Genomic DNA, 17,186 nt, shown 5'->3' with positions numbered 1-17,186 from the left:
GGAATCTCTCCCCCGAAGAAAATTTATTCCCCCCCGGAGAAACTCCCAAAATTTCAGTCACAAAATGTAGAAATTACTTCACTCAATTATTTGCTTTTCTTTCCGTGCACGTGCAGATGAAATCCGATCTCTCAATATACATATAAATGACGCAGACCCATTCTATATAAATATTAAACATGTAACATCTAAGATAGAATATCAAATAGTCAATAAAACCTGTGTTTCTTATCGCTATAAGCGAGTTTGGCAGAACATGAAATTGTTAACTGTTGAAGAAAGGTTTATTTTAGTAGGTACTATACTCTCGTCCTATATTATATATTAGTAGGTAGCACTAGCACATATTGAGATAGGAAAGGAAAGATAGGGAAGATCTTTCAATCATTCCATATGATCTCTGATGTCAGCAGACTTCAGTTCTTGAAACTGTACAGTTCTTGCATTATTTGAAATAAAGCGCCTAAATCCCATTTCTCGCATCGGAAGTAACAGATGTAAATGTATTAGACGATTGTTAAGGTAAACACATCTTTCTTTAACTAAAAATAAGTCAGTTGAAGGGTGAGATTCAGAGCGATCAGGGATTAAAAGTTATCCCTCCTGGGTTAGAGATTTATATAGAATTTATCAATATAATAGTAGTATATAAGTAAAAGATTGCTATTGAAGGTTACGAAGATCCTGCTCACTGCCGTGCCATGGGGGAGGGGCAAGCGGGGCGGAGGCCTCGGGCGCCGAAGTAAGGGGCGAAAAATTCGGGAGGGAAAAATAAAAGAAGGAAAGAAAAAGAGAGGAATGAAACACGTGTGCACATGTGGACATGTGCACATATATAAAATGAAAGGAAAAAAGTAATAAAAAGTGCTCAAAATCAAGGAAAAGCAGGATTTACTTTTTAAAATTTTCTCACCTTTCGCGACTGGTCTGTCGATCTCACTCATATGTACGGGGGTGCCGTCGTATACTCTCGCTCCAAGCACTGATTTTCCACGACACAGCACTAATCTACTGAAGATTTCGTAAACTAAACTATTGATGTGTATGCAGTGAAGAAACCAAGGCTAATATGCTTGATTTAGAATCAGAAGTGTGAGAAAGAATGATAACTTTTTGTTAAGATATTCCTATGTATGTTTGTTTTAGGACAAAAATATTTGAGTTAATTTAAATCTTTTTAAAAACTTGTACATTAGTAACAAACAGTAACTACTGAATATAGGAAATAATAACAAAAAATAGCTACTGTAAATAGCAGTTAAAATTTAGTCTAAAATATTTTTGCCAGTCTTTATTTAATGTTGTAGATAAAATCAAACGATTGTTTTTTTTAATTATAATCTTACATTGAATATTTATCAACAATTAGTCTCAATATTAGGTAAGATGTGCATGTGAATGGAATTGTTAAATATGCTGCTTTCTTGCAAAAATACATTAAAACAACCCTCTCCCCCGAGGAGTTCACATTCCCCCCCCCCCGGGTGAAAATGTCTGAATTCAACACTGCAGACGAACATTATCGAGTACTTCGAGTGTATCACGAATCGACTGGAAAGTAGCCTGGATACGTTGTTTCAGATAGTCTATATCATGAATTTCACTTGCGTAAACTACTTCCTTAACATGTTCCCACAAATAAAAATCCAATAGGTTTAAATCGGGAGAACGAGCAGGCCATGCATATCAACTACCCCTTCCTGTCCATCTGTTTGGAAATGCAACATCAAGATGTTCCAGAACTTGCCTCTGAAAATGAGGACGAGTCCTATCGTGCATGAACCACGTGAAACTTCCTACTTCCAGAAGTTCATGTTGTAGAAAATTGAGATACGCTCTCCAGTTAAACGCCCTGGAAAGAAATATGGCCCTAAAAGTAGGTTTTCGATTATGCCTGCCCACACGTTTACGCTAAATTGTCTCTGGTGGTGACCTACAACAATTTGATGCAGATTTTCCTCGGCCCATAAATGGCGATTGTGCAGGTTTACGACACCATCTCTCGTAAAGCCAGCTTCATCTGTGAAAAGAATGAAAGATGGAAACATTGGGTTGCACGTGCACTTCCTTAGTATCCACCGACAAAATCTTCGTCGTGGGGAATATTCTCTCATTTCAAGAGAATGTACACGTTGTAAGTGCCATGGATATAACAGCTGTTCATGAAACAAAGCTAAATAATATTGTGGGATACGCCTTCTGTTGTAACTGCTTGACGTGTGCTGATTTCTGGCTGCCGTGATACTTAATTAAGAATCCTTTCCTCGTCGGCAGGTCGAAGCACTTCACATGGTCTTCCACGATCCACGTTTCCACAGAAACTACCTGTTTCCCTGAGAGGTCTATCAATGGAAACAAATGTCCGATCATTTGGAACCCGACGGTTTGGGAACGTCTCACGGTATAAGCGTTGTGCTGCCAACGAGTTACCTTCAGCACGTCCATAAATTAGGTGCATATCGGCTAGCTCACTAAACGAGTACTCATTCATTGTGTAGCACTGAATACGTCACTACCCTTTTGTTCGAATCACAAAATTTAAATAATACACCACTCACGCAATAAAAACCACAGCACTCCACTGTAATTGGGCCTAAATGTTATTTATTATAGAAGCACGACATTCAGTTAGTGTCAAGCACATTTTGTTTCATGTCGTTCAAGATAACATGTTTCGCTATTGTCTTACAGATATACAGAACTTCTGTTCTAGGCGCGTGTAATAGTAGTATACGACGATTGCAATCTGTTTCTTTCAGAACAAATTCTGCCACCTCGGTGTTCTTGTAAGTTGCACGTCACAGGTTAATTGCTTGTGTACTTGAATCCAACAAAAGTGAAAAGAGGTCTAAGATATTACCCCAATTAAACACTACTACACATTTGTGAGACTCCCGCGTGGTTGAGCATTAGTCTATGTGGTTGGAAGGTTTACGTCACTAGACTTCCAATCAAGGAGCCAAGTATTCGAATCTTGGCTGGAACAGACGCTTTCTGTGTGTGTATAAAGTTGTGTGTAATGGTAGTAAACAAAAGAAGCTGTGATGATGATGATGGTTATTATTATTATTATTATTATTATTATTATTATTATTATTATTATTATTATTATTATTATTATTATTTCACAATTTCGTTAGTTTTGTTGCCTTTCCCAGCAAGTTTTTTTTTTCAGTACCACTTATAACTACATTCCAAGCAAATGAGTGTTTTAGGAAAGGTTTTCTTATACCAATACTTGCTTTCCTTGCTTTTTTTTTTTTTCGAACGAAATCAATTGGTATTTCGGTGACATTATCTTCTGGATTGCCTGGACGATTTGTCTCGCTGCATACGAAGAAAGCAAGTTTCCTTTTTATCTCCATCCACCCATTAGTTACATCAACCACAGTTTAATGTTATTTTGGTTCATCTGTACAACAGCCGGCCCGCGGGCCATATGAGGCCCGCCTAATCCTGTCTTCCGATCCGCTGGTCAGTTATTGAAAACAATAATTATTATACTTTTTCTTTTTTACAAAACCTTTTAAGAGTGAACTGGAAATTTTCCATCGATCACACAGTGCGAAACGTGGTAACGGCCTGAAGACAATCACTTAACAAGCGCAGATAGTTGAGGGAAATTTCCCTCGGTATAAAAATGATATACCTACAGTGAGGCCCGCGGCGACATTTAGTGCTCTGTGATTGGCCCGCCCACTGTTCCAAGTTGCACACCCCTGCTTTACAACTTGCATGCTGATTAGTATGCACTTTTCCTCATGTGCATGTTCTTTTTAGTAGTTTCTCATATTCCCTATGTTTTTGGTTACTGGAGACCTTTCTTTCTCAAGTGAATTGACGAGGATTCCCCACTTCCTTTGGGGAATCCCTTGCGCAAGGGTTTCACGATTGCGGCATAAGCATTTTTGGATAGATCACATCCGATATCTTTGACTTGACCATACCGCCTTTGCTCTATCGTTTAGGATAGTGAAGATATAGATCTCTAAAGTTCATTTTCCCACGCTTTCGGCACCCTATATCTCCGAAACTATGGACTTTTGGTCAAAATTGCATAGGACTTTTTTTCTTGGTTTGACATCAGCTATCTACCCCTAAATTTTTTGTACGCATTAATAGGACAGCCTGTATAATTATTCTCTGGTTTATTTAACTTGTCGATACTATTATTGGGGATTATAAATTGATATACTTGAACAATTTACTACAAAGAAACAAGTTACCATTTAATTGAACTATATTTATTATTTTTCTTCTACAGGTGCTATGGGTCCTTGTAGCAGGCACAAATGTGAATATGGCGCTTTGTGCGTAGAAAAGGGAAATACATCGGTATGCGAATGCCCAGCTTGTCCAGCAGAGTTTGATCCTGTATGTGGTTCTGACGGAATTTCCTACAGCAATGAGTGCAAATTACGATTCGAGGCTTGTCAATACCGCCGAGAAATTAAAGTTTTGTATAAAGGATTATGCAGTAAGTTGACATTCTGTTTATCATCATATTACTGTAATTTTAAACAAGTTTGCTTACATTTTATTCCCAGTTCCAAATCATAAATAGATTATCAGAAAAAAGTACTATATTTCTATGTATACGAGGAATGTTCGTTGTGATGAATTCAGAGGATTTCTTCCTGGGGAGACTTTCGATACACGGGGAGTGAAAGTAACACTGTAAAAATACTGACAATCCACGGTAGACGATCGGAGATATAAGACGGAGCGAGGGAATTTGTTAGCTCCGGAGAGGAATTTTCCTCCGGATATTTATGGAAATGAGAAGTTCAGTGCATATTTATTGCACTGAATATAGACCTATATTATAAAGGAAAATAACTTATGCCAACATGGAAGCTGGTTAAAAATTTTCGATCTACGACAACTGTCTTTTTCGTCCGTTTGTCTCGATTTAGTATTTTTTTTAAACTTTTTCATAAGCAAGCAGCATTTATTCTAAATATTTCCCATATATATATATATATATATATATATATATATATATATATATATATATATATATATATATATATATATATATATATATATACTATGTGATCAAAAGTATCCCGACACCTGGCTGAAAATGACTTACAATTTTTGGCGTCCTCCATCGGTACTGCTGGAATTCAGTATAGTGTTGGTCCACCCTTAGCCTTGATGACAGCTTCCACTCTCGCAGGCATACTTCCAATCAGGTGCTAGAAGGTTTCTTGGGGAATGGCAGCCCATTCTTCACGGAGTGCTGAACTCAGGAGAGGTATCGATGTAGGTTGGTGAGACCTGGCACGAAGTCGGCGTTCCAAAACATCCCAAAGGTGTTCTATAGGATTCAAGTCAGGACGCTGTGCAGGTCAGTCCATTACAGAGATGTTACGGTCGTGTAACCACTCCGCCACAGGCCGTGGAGTATGAACAGGTACTCGATCGTGTTGAAAGATGCAATCGCCATCCCCAAATTACTCTTCAACAGTGGGAAGCAAGAAAGTGCTTAAAACATCAATGTAGGCCTGCACTGTGAGAGTGCCACGCAAAACAACAAGGAAAGCACCAAGAAAAGCACGACCACACCATAACACCACCACATTCGAATTTTACTGTTGGCATTACACACGCTGACAGATGACGTTCACCGGGCATTCGCCATACCCACACCCTGTCACCGAATCGCCACATTGTGTACCGTGATTCGTCACTCCACGCAACATTTTTCCACTGTTCAATCGTCCAATGTTTATGCTCCTTAGACCAAGCGAGGCGTCGTTTGGTATTTACCTGTGTGATGTGTGGCTTATGAGCAGCCGCTCGACCATGAAATCCAAGTTTTCTCACCTCACGCCGAACTGTGATAGTACTTTGAGTGGATCCTGATGCAGTTTGGAATTCCTGTGTGATGGTCTGGATAGATGTCTGCCTAGATGTCTGCCTAGATCGGCGGTCTCAACTGTCGGCGGTCTCTGTCAGTCAACAGACGAGGTCGGCCTGTACGCTTTTGTGCTGTACGTGTCCCTTCACGTTTCCACTTCGCTATCACATCAGACACAGTGGACCTAGGGATGTTTAGGAGTGTGGAAATCTCGTGTACAGACTTCTGACACAAGTAAAACCAATTATCTGATCACGTTTGAAGTCCATGAGTTCCGCGGAGCGCCCCATTCTGCTTTCTCACGATGTCTAATGATTACTGAGGTCGCTGATAATGAGTAACTGACAGTAGGTGACAGCATAAATCACCTAATATGAAAAACGTATGTTTTTGGGGTGTCCGGATACTTTTGATCACATAGTGTATATATAATAGTGTTGACGAATATAATTTTCTCACGAATAGGACAGTAATATTTGCAATGATAAGTATGCAATATACTTGTATACGAAAAATTATAAAAGACAGTGATTCAAAGTTTAGAGTTTTGTTATAATCAAAAGAATGCAGTTCTCAATTACTTTTACGTTGTTAACAGAAAACATCGCATTTGAACATCATAGATCCTTAATGTGAAAGAAAACAGATTATAAAACCTGATGAAGCTAGAATGTTAAGGATAGGAGGAAATGTGAGAACCAGGAATCCCTATCTATAAACATGCCGTTTTTCCTTATCACAACATCCATTTGCTGATTAAACTCTCAAAACATTTAATAAAACAAACAAGAAAGTTTTATCCCAGAAGTGAACTACAGTAAATCCTTTCCTCATCCATCATTTTCTGTTTAACCCACACAAGGCATTAACTTGCACAGGATATCATTTCGATAACGTGACGAGAAAATTGACCTACCATTTGACATTTTTTCCAATTTGCGTCCAATGTAACTGAGGTTAGCGTAGGAAGCCTGCATAGTTTTTTTATTATGCTCCCTAGTACTTGCTTCCGTTTTCCACTTTCGAATGCCGATAGAAGAGAAGAACGTATATATGGTGATAATGAAGAAGTCGCATTCGAGGTTTCAACTGATTCACACGTTTCATTCCCTTACAGGCAGAAAAAGATACTTTTGAATGTTTGCCCATCCGTTCATTCCATGTAAATATGTTCGGCTGCATAGAAGCTATACCGTTCAACGTATCCGCACCAAATGGCAGACGCGGGTTCGATTCCCAGTGGGAGCTCATGTGGTTTCGATTACAAGTTAATCAGTAGATCCCGTCTCATATAGCCTCGCTGCCGAAAGGCACATTAAACTCAAAATCAACTCAACTCAACTCAACCATGCGCACCAAAATTTCAAGTCCTTTTACTGAGTTTTCTAAAATCCTTTCTTATTTTTTTTTCCTGCTGGTCTAAATTTAGGTTAAATTACTGAAAAGTGTAAATAACAAATGCGATTTTCTCCAAAACTGCTGTAACACCGATTTTGTTTATATTTCATATATTAAATTTTATTAATATCCCTATACTGTGGTATAAATTTACTTTTTTGAGAATAATCTATGAGGGTTAGTTTATTTTTGGAGATAAGTTCTCTTCGGACGATTTTCTCAAAAAAACAACTCAGGCAATTTTGTTCATATTTCAAAATAAAAATGTCCCTAATAACCTCACAATATACCATCACTCATTTATTCTGAAAAATCTACCAAAGGTAGTTTATTCCTGTGAGTGAGTATTTTCCGAACAATTTTCTTAAAAAGGACTCAGGTGATTTGTTCATATTTCATAAATAATTCATTAATAACCTTACGACATGGCTTAACTTATTTGTTTTGGAAAAAAACCCACGACGGGTAGTTTATTGTGGGGGTGAGTACACCTACTTTCGAACGATTTTTTTAAATGACTCAGGCGATTTTTTTCATATTTTATAAATAAATGTTCCATTAATAACATTACAATGCAAAATAAGTCAGAAAAAAGTCCAAAAGGGTGGTTTAGTTTTGGGGATGAATTTCCTTCTGAACGGTTTTTTCAAAACTACTCAGGCGATTTTATTCACATTTCATTAATAAATATTCTACTAATAATTCAATAATTCTACGTAAATCGCTTCCATGAAAATAGATAGGGGATGAGGATACTTTTACTATCTTTTCAAATACAAGTCAAGTGATTTTGCTGATAATTGGATTTGATTTGATTTCAGTTTAGCGTCCCTTTCAGCAGCGAGGCTATATAAGAGGTGGACCTACAGCTTAAGTGGGATCCGAGCACATGAGCTTCCGCCGGGAATCGAAATCGAGTCTCCAAACGCCAAAGGTCCCTATGCTAATCGCTTAGCCACGAGGGAGCTCTTGTTGATAATTTATAAATAAATATTTCATTAATAACTCATGTATGTCTTAAGTCATATTTTGAAAAAGTCCACAAGGGGTAGTTTAGTTTTGGGGCTTTTTTGGATTAAAAGATCCAATATATTTCAGGCAAAAGTTTTCTTGTAGGCCTTATATCTCGAGAACTACTTATAATGAACCAAACTAAAACTAACAATTTACTCAGTATGATGTGCTTATTCCGTAAAAAAAATGTGAAAACTCGATTTAGGTGCCGTTCAAAAATTTTGTGGTCCCTGATCTAAAAAAAAAAAAAAAAAAAAAAAAAAGTTCAATATATTTCACTCAATCAACTATTTTTTTGTACGCCTCATATTTTGAGAACTACATATACGTAACTCAGTATGATGTGCTTATTATGTAAAGAAAAATATGAAAACTTGATTTAGGTGCCGCTGAAAAATTTTGTGGCCCCTGATTCAATATATTTGACTTACTCAAACATTTTCTTGTTTTATTCTTCTTTGGACCAAGTTTTCCGGAAATGCCTCATACCATAAGTTTGTTCGTATTTTACAAGAAAATGTTTCGTTAGTAACTGCAGTATAACATGCTTTAGTTTAATTAATTCTAGCAAGAAAGTTTAGTACAGTGGCCTGTGCCTTCTATTGTAAATAACTCAATAACAACAGTATAAATATTTCTGAGAATTAGCCATTTATTATACATAAAATTACTTAAAATGAATGAATCGGTATTGTTAAAACATTCCATATAAAATTTAAATTTGATTGTCTAGTGATTGAAGCTATAACGGCGTAAGTTACGGCTGTAGATTTCTAGCTTATAAAAAAAGACTTGAAGACTTGTATTAGTTTATTGAACATCATTTTTAAGTATTATCTTCTTCACTTTATAAACTTTTGATGTTTTTTTATTGTATTTATATTATTCAATGAAATTCAGACAACTTTTTTCTTTTTTCTTTTTTTTTTTTTTTTTCAAAACTATGTAAAACCAATAGCAAACCCTGAAGTGATATGATTTTCCACTTCCAGTTTCAACAGTACAAGTTTGAAGATGGAATTTGTTCTTAGGATGTTGAATCTATATCATTTGTCCCAATCTCTCATAACCTTTGATCTTTAGGGGTCAATATTAAAACCCGGAAGTGGTAATTGTTTTCTACCACTTCCAATGTCAGTAGAGAGTTAAGGGTGAAAATAGAACCTAGTTTTAGAATGTTGAATCCATTTTCAAACATATATTCCTCATTGTTTCTTACTTAAAATTTCTATTCTAATGCCTGTCAACAAATAGAAGGACGGACATAGTCATTTTATAGAAGTTTTATACTTACGCATAGCGTTGCACATGTGAAAACCGATACTTAGTGTAGTAAAAGGCAGTAACATATCTACTATAAACTAAACTCAAACCTATGCAACCCAGCAATATCTCGCATGAAATGCAGCGTCCTCACAAAAAAAAAAAAAAAAAAACACTCCTTGATTTGAAATGACTATAAAATCAATATTTATTAGAATTTTCTTTTACTTTTATGGATACAGATTTTCAACTGATCAAGTTTTATGTATGATCCACCGCGAACTATACACTACAAAGTATACTTCAGCGATGCGCTCTTCCTTAAGATCAGCTGTAGTTAGAGGTAGTGGAAGCACGTGCACTCGGTCTTTGATATACCCCCAAAAGAAAACGTCACAAATAGTAATGCCTGGTAATCGCGGAGGCCGTTTGAGGAACAGCTTGTCATTTGGTAGATCGCGACCTATCCATCTATTTAAAAGGCTATCATTGCGAAACTTTACGGACACCACAATGTCAGTGGAGCGGTACCTTAAATCTTTGACAAAGGTAGTTGTCTACCTCATCAATCAGTAGTGGCATCAGCCAGTTACGTAATGAATCCAAGTAACTTTGACCAGTCACCATGCCATCATGAAAATCAATGGATCATACACTTTTCTTTTTGATACGGCATGAAACTTGTCACATTTTTAGAGAGTCACGTTTAATTCCATTGTAGCATTCAGATTCTCAATCCCCCATATCCACACAGAGTGCCTGTTCACATTTCCTTTTACGCGGAGTGTCACCTCAACACCAAAAATGATCTTTGACAACAGGTTGTCTTCATTGTCCATTAATTGCTTGAAATCAGCACAGAATTGAAATTTCTTTGAATTCTCGTCCAGTCGTTAACATCAATACTAATTGCAGGTTATACATGTGAAAATGTAAGTGATTGACCAAGATCTTTCTAATCCTTTGTTCTTTTGGAAGTTGTATCTCTCGGCTATCTGACGAGTAGACTTTTCTGCTCTTCGCTGAAAGGTTTGTTTAATGCGATTATCAACTTGATTTGAGACTGGTGAATTTCCTTTTCTCTGGTCACAGATACATCCCTTCTCAACGAAATTGGTACATTACTTCAAACTTGACTTATTCATAGGTAGCTACACATTAAATTTGAACTTACAAGCTGCTCGAACACGACATTCATTGCTGGATAAAATTTTAACATATACTAGCTGGTTGATCATAGCTAGTTAACATATACTAGGGTGAGCATCATCTTGAAGTAGATTTCAATGTTCTCTAGTTGTACAAGGATTCTGATAATAAACAAAAAACAATGCTTTAAACCAATGTATTCACTGACAAATTATATTTTGACTTATTCCAAAAAGGTCTGATTTTATAACAACTTCAAATCAACGAGTGTTGCTCGGAGTGTGAAGGCACACTGTAAATCAAAGAATATTATGTTGATCTTATACGATTTATTGACCAAATTGGCCAACATTGTATGTCAGACAGTTACATGCTTAAATTGTATGTACATGCTTAAATTGTCCGAGGCTGTTCTCATGAAGGAAGGGTATAGATTATAGTTCAGAATCCTCTCGAAATTCTCAAATTTACACTGGATAAAGTTGTATTTCAAATATTTTTAGACAATAGTCATTTCTCGTTTTCTTGAAAAAGAAATGGCAATTGACTTGCCATCCAATTCTGTAAATTAATATCATTGTACGGTAATACTTTCATGTGTCTGTATATACAGCATATCTTTGTGTATATTATTTGTAAAGAAAGTTTATACTTACTTCAATTTTATTTTTATTGTTTTTGGGTTCATATTACCAAGTAATGTCCATATGCTCTCTTATTTGATTTTTTAAAGAAAATTTTCATTTTATCAAATACAAAAAAAAATATTTTAAAGCTAATTCTGCACTTATAATCTTGAATATTATTTTTTAAATTATTCTATTTTCAGATTTGATTCGAGATTTTAATTCAAATGGTAAGAAAATTATTAAGATATTTCATTTCACATAAAACTGTAGCACAGCTCATTTTTAACGCTTCAGCACGCCATAATTTGCAATTCTTAAATAACAAACTTCACTTGCTTCTCAGCAGATTATTCTGTTGGAAACACACATGTACACACTTAAACTACTAAAACCCTAAACTATGTCATGAATTTGCTAACTTACCATACGTAGATAGGTTTTAAGGTGTCTTGTAGTTTTGGAAACTATAAGTAGTAAATGGTCGTCAGTATTTTCTTAGTAGATTTATACGTTAACTAGTTTTCAAATCTATAACTATTTTAACTTGGATGTACGTAATATATCCTAAGTAGAACAATTATACTAAGATTAACACATGTTGATTACAATTTTGATATTCACCTTTTCATTATATTTTAATTGAAACACTAATGAACGCAAGATAATGGTTTTGGGGGAACCAAATTTTGGGGAAAATGGAATAAATTGCATAACTAGAAGCTGCATAGTATATACGTGCTTGTCATCAAGTGTCTTACTGAAAGTGGTCCTATGCACGGGACAAGACGAATTCTTACAGAAAAATTTATTTTTGTTAATTATTGCGAAGTTACGTTTCACTGTCTCTTCTCATTACGTCGTATCACCTTTCTGCACAATGGGACAAACGATTCATCTGATTATAAAATGGAAGATTCAAATAGGTAGGGTAAAAAAGTAGGCGGGATGATCATGTTCCTTAGTTCACTAATAGTGCAGAACCAATGTAACCCGAATTTTATTCGGGTGTTAAAGAATTTTCCCATTTGAAAAATATGAGAGAATCCATGTGGACTGGTATGGGCCGCGGTGGCTCAGTGGTAGAGCGTTCACCTCTGGTGCTTGGAGTCTCGGGTTCGATCCCAGCCCCCTCCAAGTGAGCTTTGTGGTGGACCAATACCGTGTGCTTGGTTTTTTTCGGGGTTCTTCCGTTTCCTCCCACTTTGTTCATTCCACCATTTCATCCATTACTCATAATCACCGTCTCATTTAGCCTAACCGGCATAACCGTAAAACTCAAAGATTTCATTTCATTTTCCATGTGGACTGGAGTTTGAGAACAAGTTTCTACGGGCGAAAAATGCAATTCAGAAACAGCAACTTAAAGAAAACCAGGATTCTTAATAAATTAGAAACGGGAGTTCATAAGATCGAAGTTAATAACCAACAAGATTTGGCGCGACACCTGTGACGTGAGTCAGCTGTTTTGCAGTCGATATTGTGTAGAGCGAAACATCCTCCTCTCCGCAAATTGATCTTGTATGATGATGGACACATCAATCAACTTTGCTGGATTCAAGTCCCGGCATAATTTAGAGTCTACATAAATAGTAGGATTCTTCCCAGATATTTTGTTGTTCCTTAAAAAAACATAAAGCAAAACTGAGTCAATCAATCAAGTAGATTATGTATAGCAGGAGTGGCGTGCGCCTTCATGTCAAAGGTGAACACATCCACTATCTTATGTAAGCCTATTTGTGCCTTCAGTTACAGTTGCCAATTTTATTTTGTATAGTGCAAATCTGTATAGTGCTAATTAGGGTTGCCTATGAGAGAGGACCTGAAGCTTTCTTGTCTCGAAAAGTATGATGAAAGTTGGAAAGTCTCGCAAAGTGTGTTTCTATTGGAGGAAATATATTGTAATTTCGTCATGAAAATTCAATCTCGTCTCATGGAAATATATATTAGTGCAAATAATGATATTGAGATGTCTAGAATTGACGGAGCATGTCTTTCGCAGTGGAAATTTGCAGGGAATGCATACAGTAATGGTTGGAAACGTAGGAAAGGAAATTTATTAATTAGCCAAGAAAGAAAATAATGGTAATATAAAGTGCTAAAAGAGTCATTAATGACATTCTTCATTTGTCGTATTGATTCACGATGGAGTTTGTTCTTGGGGTTTTATTTCTGAGAGTTTGAAGATTCTGGTTTTTCCGTATAGATCCGGAAGTTAATCAGCCAGTTAGTTAACCAATTGCTTTAAATACTCTGTTACAAGCGTATTTGGGTCGATTCTGTACACAAAGACATAATACGAATTCTCCTTAATACATAAGATTTTAGCATGCAACTATTTAATGTGGGAAAATACTCATCGAAAGAACACGTCTATTTGAAATCTGCTGTTGTGCAACTTATCTTTTTTTAAGTACGGCGGTTGAGATCAAACTTAAAAATTAAACCGCTTACAGCATGAGTGTTGTAAGGATATTTCAAAATCTAATACTTTGGTTTAATCACTAGTAAATGTTTTGTTATCTCACGATATAGCTATGAAGAAAATGGCATAAAAATCAAATAAATGAACAATACTATTGGAGATGTCAAAGGGAAAAAGATATATTTCTTAGAACATTGTTTGATTAATAGTTGTTTACTGAAGAACGTAATTGAAAATTTGGTAGGAGGGAAAGAGATGAAAAGAAATGTGTACAGTTGGTGTAGAGTATTAAAAGAGATAACATCTAGTCAATACAAAGGGATTGTTTGAATAACGTAGTACTTGGAAATTTCTAATTTGTTTCAGGTAACATACGGAATACCTGTAATGTTAATTTTTATTAGAACTTAAAATGTGAGAAAGTTGACTAACCAATCCTATGTATTTAGAAACCCAAATGTTAAACTCTTAAGAAACAAAACAACAGCTAGTGAACCCTGTCTAGAGTGAGTAAGTTAAGAACGTTGGATGATAATAATCAAGTAAAGATTCTGAATGCCCACTCCATTAGATGGTGCTTTATATTTTTCTTGTGTTTTTATCGATAGGTCTTTTCCAAAGAGGTTTCTTAACTAGTATTCTGCCTTCTTTACACAATCCAGATATAAATGATGTGCTTCTTCCCAACGTTAGAGGTCTTGATCCAATTGTTCCTACTATGTTTGCTGATAAATGAGCTTCTTGTTGTGTGTATTTCCCATTTGTCTATTTTAACTTCTTTACAAAACCCTCTTGCTAATATAGCTATTTCTTGCACAGAGATATCTCAAATAGAGAAAGTACCGGATTATTGTGAATGCTTAACACTTTGTATATCATTATACTACACGTCTTTGTTTACCTGATATTGTAAGTTCAATTTTTACATTGCACATTGAGACAGCACAGATTTAATCACAAATGTCATATACATTTATACAAATTAACTAGCTGTACAGTCTAAAAAAAAATGAACTTCGTATTCAGTATGGGTATTTTAGCTTGCATACTGTTAACAGTTTTTTTTTTTTTTAAATTTTATGTTGATGGCATAAACAGTAGCAAATCCTATGTTGTACTCTGAAGCAATATTGACTCTTAGTTCGACTTCCGGTGGGAACACTCGGTTGAAAAATTGAAAAGCTTTTTCAGGTCAGCCGTCCTGAGTATGGATCTCCTGGGTTTTCCTCATTCACACCAGTCAAATTACGGGATGGTACCTAACATACAAGTCCCATCCCTTTCCTTCCTTCCCTTTCCTCGGATAGCGAGATCTGATCACCGAGGGACATCATCCCTCATACGTGACGAGCAAACATGGTCATAGATACCGGAAGTCCAGAAATCTAAATTCTAATCCTAATTCTAATCAAATCGTGGGACGTAAAACTCAAACTAATCCTAATCGAAAACAATATCTTTCTGACAGGAATCTCCATTTAACTGATCTAAGGCAGGAAAAAAGGGAAATCTTTCAGTTTTACGTCCCACAATTATGCCCTGTAGGCCAAATGAGACAGATGATTTATGGAAGACAATGATAATGAAAAGAATTAGTGGAATGACAATGTGGAAGAATACTATAGACTCCAAGAAAATCCATAGATACGAAGTTGTCCACCATAAACTTAAATGACATGGACTTCAACGAAGCATTGCTCGTACCAGTGGTAAGCGCTCTACCACTGAGCTACCATATCTCCATTGTTGGCGTTAATAATAACAAAAACATAAAAAAAGGAAAACAAGAAAGAACCGTCTTGGCGGTCATATTACTGAGAGGCTGGTTGTTATTTTCATTTTTTAAAGATGAACGCCAATTTTCAGCATCGAGACTACATCAGATGTGGATTACAGTTTAAAATGGAATCTGAACCAGCATAATGCGTTCAAATTTCAATGCCCTTCTACCTAGAATTAAACCCCAGAACCTCATGCACCAAAGGCACCCGCGATAGCCGCTAAACCAAGCGGGGATGACAATCAAACAAGAGTGTAGTGTATTTCTTTAAACTTGATCCTCTCTGAGTACGAAAAATTGTATAGGAATTCATAAGCTAAACTTTTAGCCACATGTTAACCCTATAAAAGAAAGCTAGAGGTATTTATATTCCCCATAGATTGTAGAAACAAGAGAAGTTGTAATTGCAGTACGATATCTTTTATGCATAATCTTTCACGTGAGAAGATAGAGGTTGGGAAATTGAATCGTGATATCTTTTCGTATAAGACGTCAGTCTTCCTGTAATAATATTCTGTTCTACTGTAGGAAATAAGTAGTCGGTTGATGGAACTTGAGAATGGCAAAGAAGCGTCTTTGTGTTTCTCAATTATTTATAGCCTAAGGGAAGAGCGGGAGACATCGAGCGCGGTCTTTGATTTCCCTGGCGGTTGCTTTACAACTGCACATTCACATCTTTATCCTCACACCTGGGAGAGATACGGCGCCCCTTTGTTCTTCTTCTTCTTCTTCTTCTTCCACCTCTTCTTTTCTTTTATTTGTTTCATTTCTTCTTTCTTCCTGTAAGTTCGCTCCTGGAACTTCTCTTGTTCTTCTCTGATAGATATATATACTCGTATGTTATATTAACAACGTGTCCAACGCTACATACAAATCCTGAAGAACTTCTATGTTCTTGCTGAACTTCTATACATTTAGGTTTATCTACGTTGAAAATAATATCATTTAGATCTAAGAGGCAATGCCTTAACAGTCGTTTACCAATGCTATTTTATGTTAGTATTTATCAATTACGAGAATAGAATCAATTACTGACCCATTTTATTTCTATACATTTGATAAGGTAATGAATGTGAATAAGTTTGCTAGTGCTACAAACATTTAAATAAAGTTAACCCATTTAATCCCAACTTATTTTGTATCAGAATTTCGTAATTCTTTCTAGACTTATTGATTCTGACCTCATTTAATGTATTTTGAAAATTTTAGTGGTAGCAGATGGACTGGTACAAGGTCCTTATTGTAAAAGACGAAATAAATCCATAACAAATTATCTACTAACAAAAAGGGATAAAAAAAAATAAATTGTTCCCATTTAGGAACAGTGGGCTTTTAAAACTAACGTCTGGGTGCATGATGACCTCAAATAGCGACTCCGACCTAATCGCGTTCTTTTTGGTATTTTATTGTGTTTCCTGTAGTTATTCAATTCTGCACTGCATGCAAGTTTTTTTTTCATCATCCATTCTTCCTTCTTGCAAGCATAAGTAATTCAAACATACATTATGTGATCAGCATATTTTTTTATGATCCAATTTATTCATACTTTTGGCAAAAGTAATGTGGTCGTATCCAAGTAATATGTTTGCCATTGGGTGAAATATAACTTCAAAATAAATGTTTTAAATAGTCAAAACTGGGTTGGAAAAATTAAATGACATATTG

At 35.8% G+C, this 17,186-nt stretch overlaps 1 protein-coding gene across 5 annotated transcripts in view; it reads left to right on the top strand.

Annotated features, from left to right (window-relative positions):
• The window catches only part of LOC145668491 (agrin-like), a 1,085,796-nt gene that overhangs the window by 934,222 nt on the left and 134,388 nt on the right, over nt 1-17,186 (top strand). For 4 of the 5 annotated variants that reach the window (XM_081736441.1, XM_081736440.1, XM_081736439.1 and 1 more), the window contains 2 exons: nt 4,265-4,477; nt 11,520-11,546. In XM_081736441.1, coding sequence (XP_081592567.1) covers nt 4,265-4,477; nt 11,520-11,546 — 240 coding nt within the window. The remainder of the gene's footprint in view (nt 1-4,264; nt 4,478-11,519; nt 11,547-17,186) is intronic. The other variant, XM_081736438.1, reaches the window with a different exon arrangement.

This window comes from Thermobia domestica, chromosome 13, assembly GCF_964235325.1.
Source record: "Thermobia domestica chromosome 13, izTheDome1.hap1.1, whole genome shotgun sequence".
In the NCBI taxonomy this organism is placed as follows: domain Eukaryota; kingdom Metazoa; phylum Arthropoda; class Insecta; order Zygentoma; family Lepismatidae; genus Thermobia; species Thermobia domestica.
Note: the sequence above shows the minus strand (reverse complement) of the source record. Positions and strands in the feature narration are given on the sequence as shown.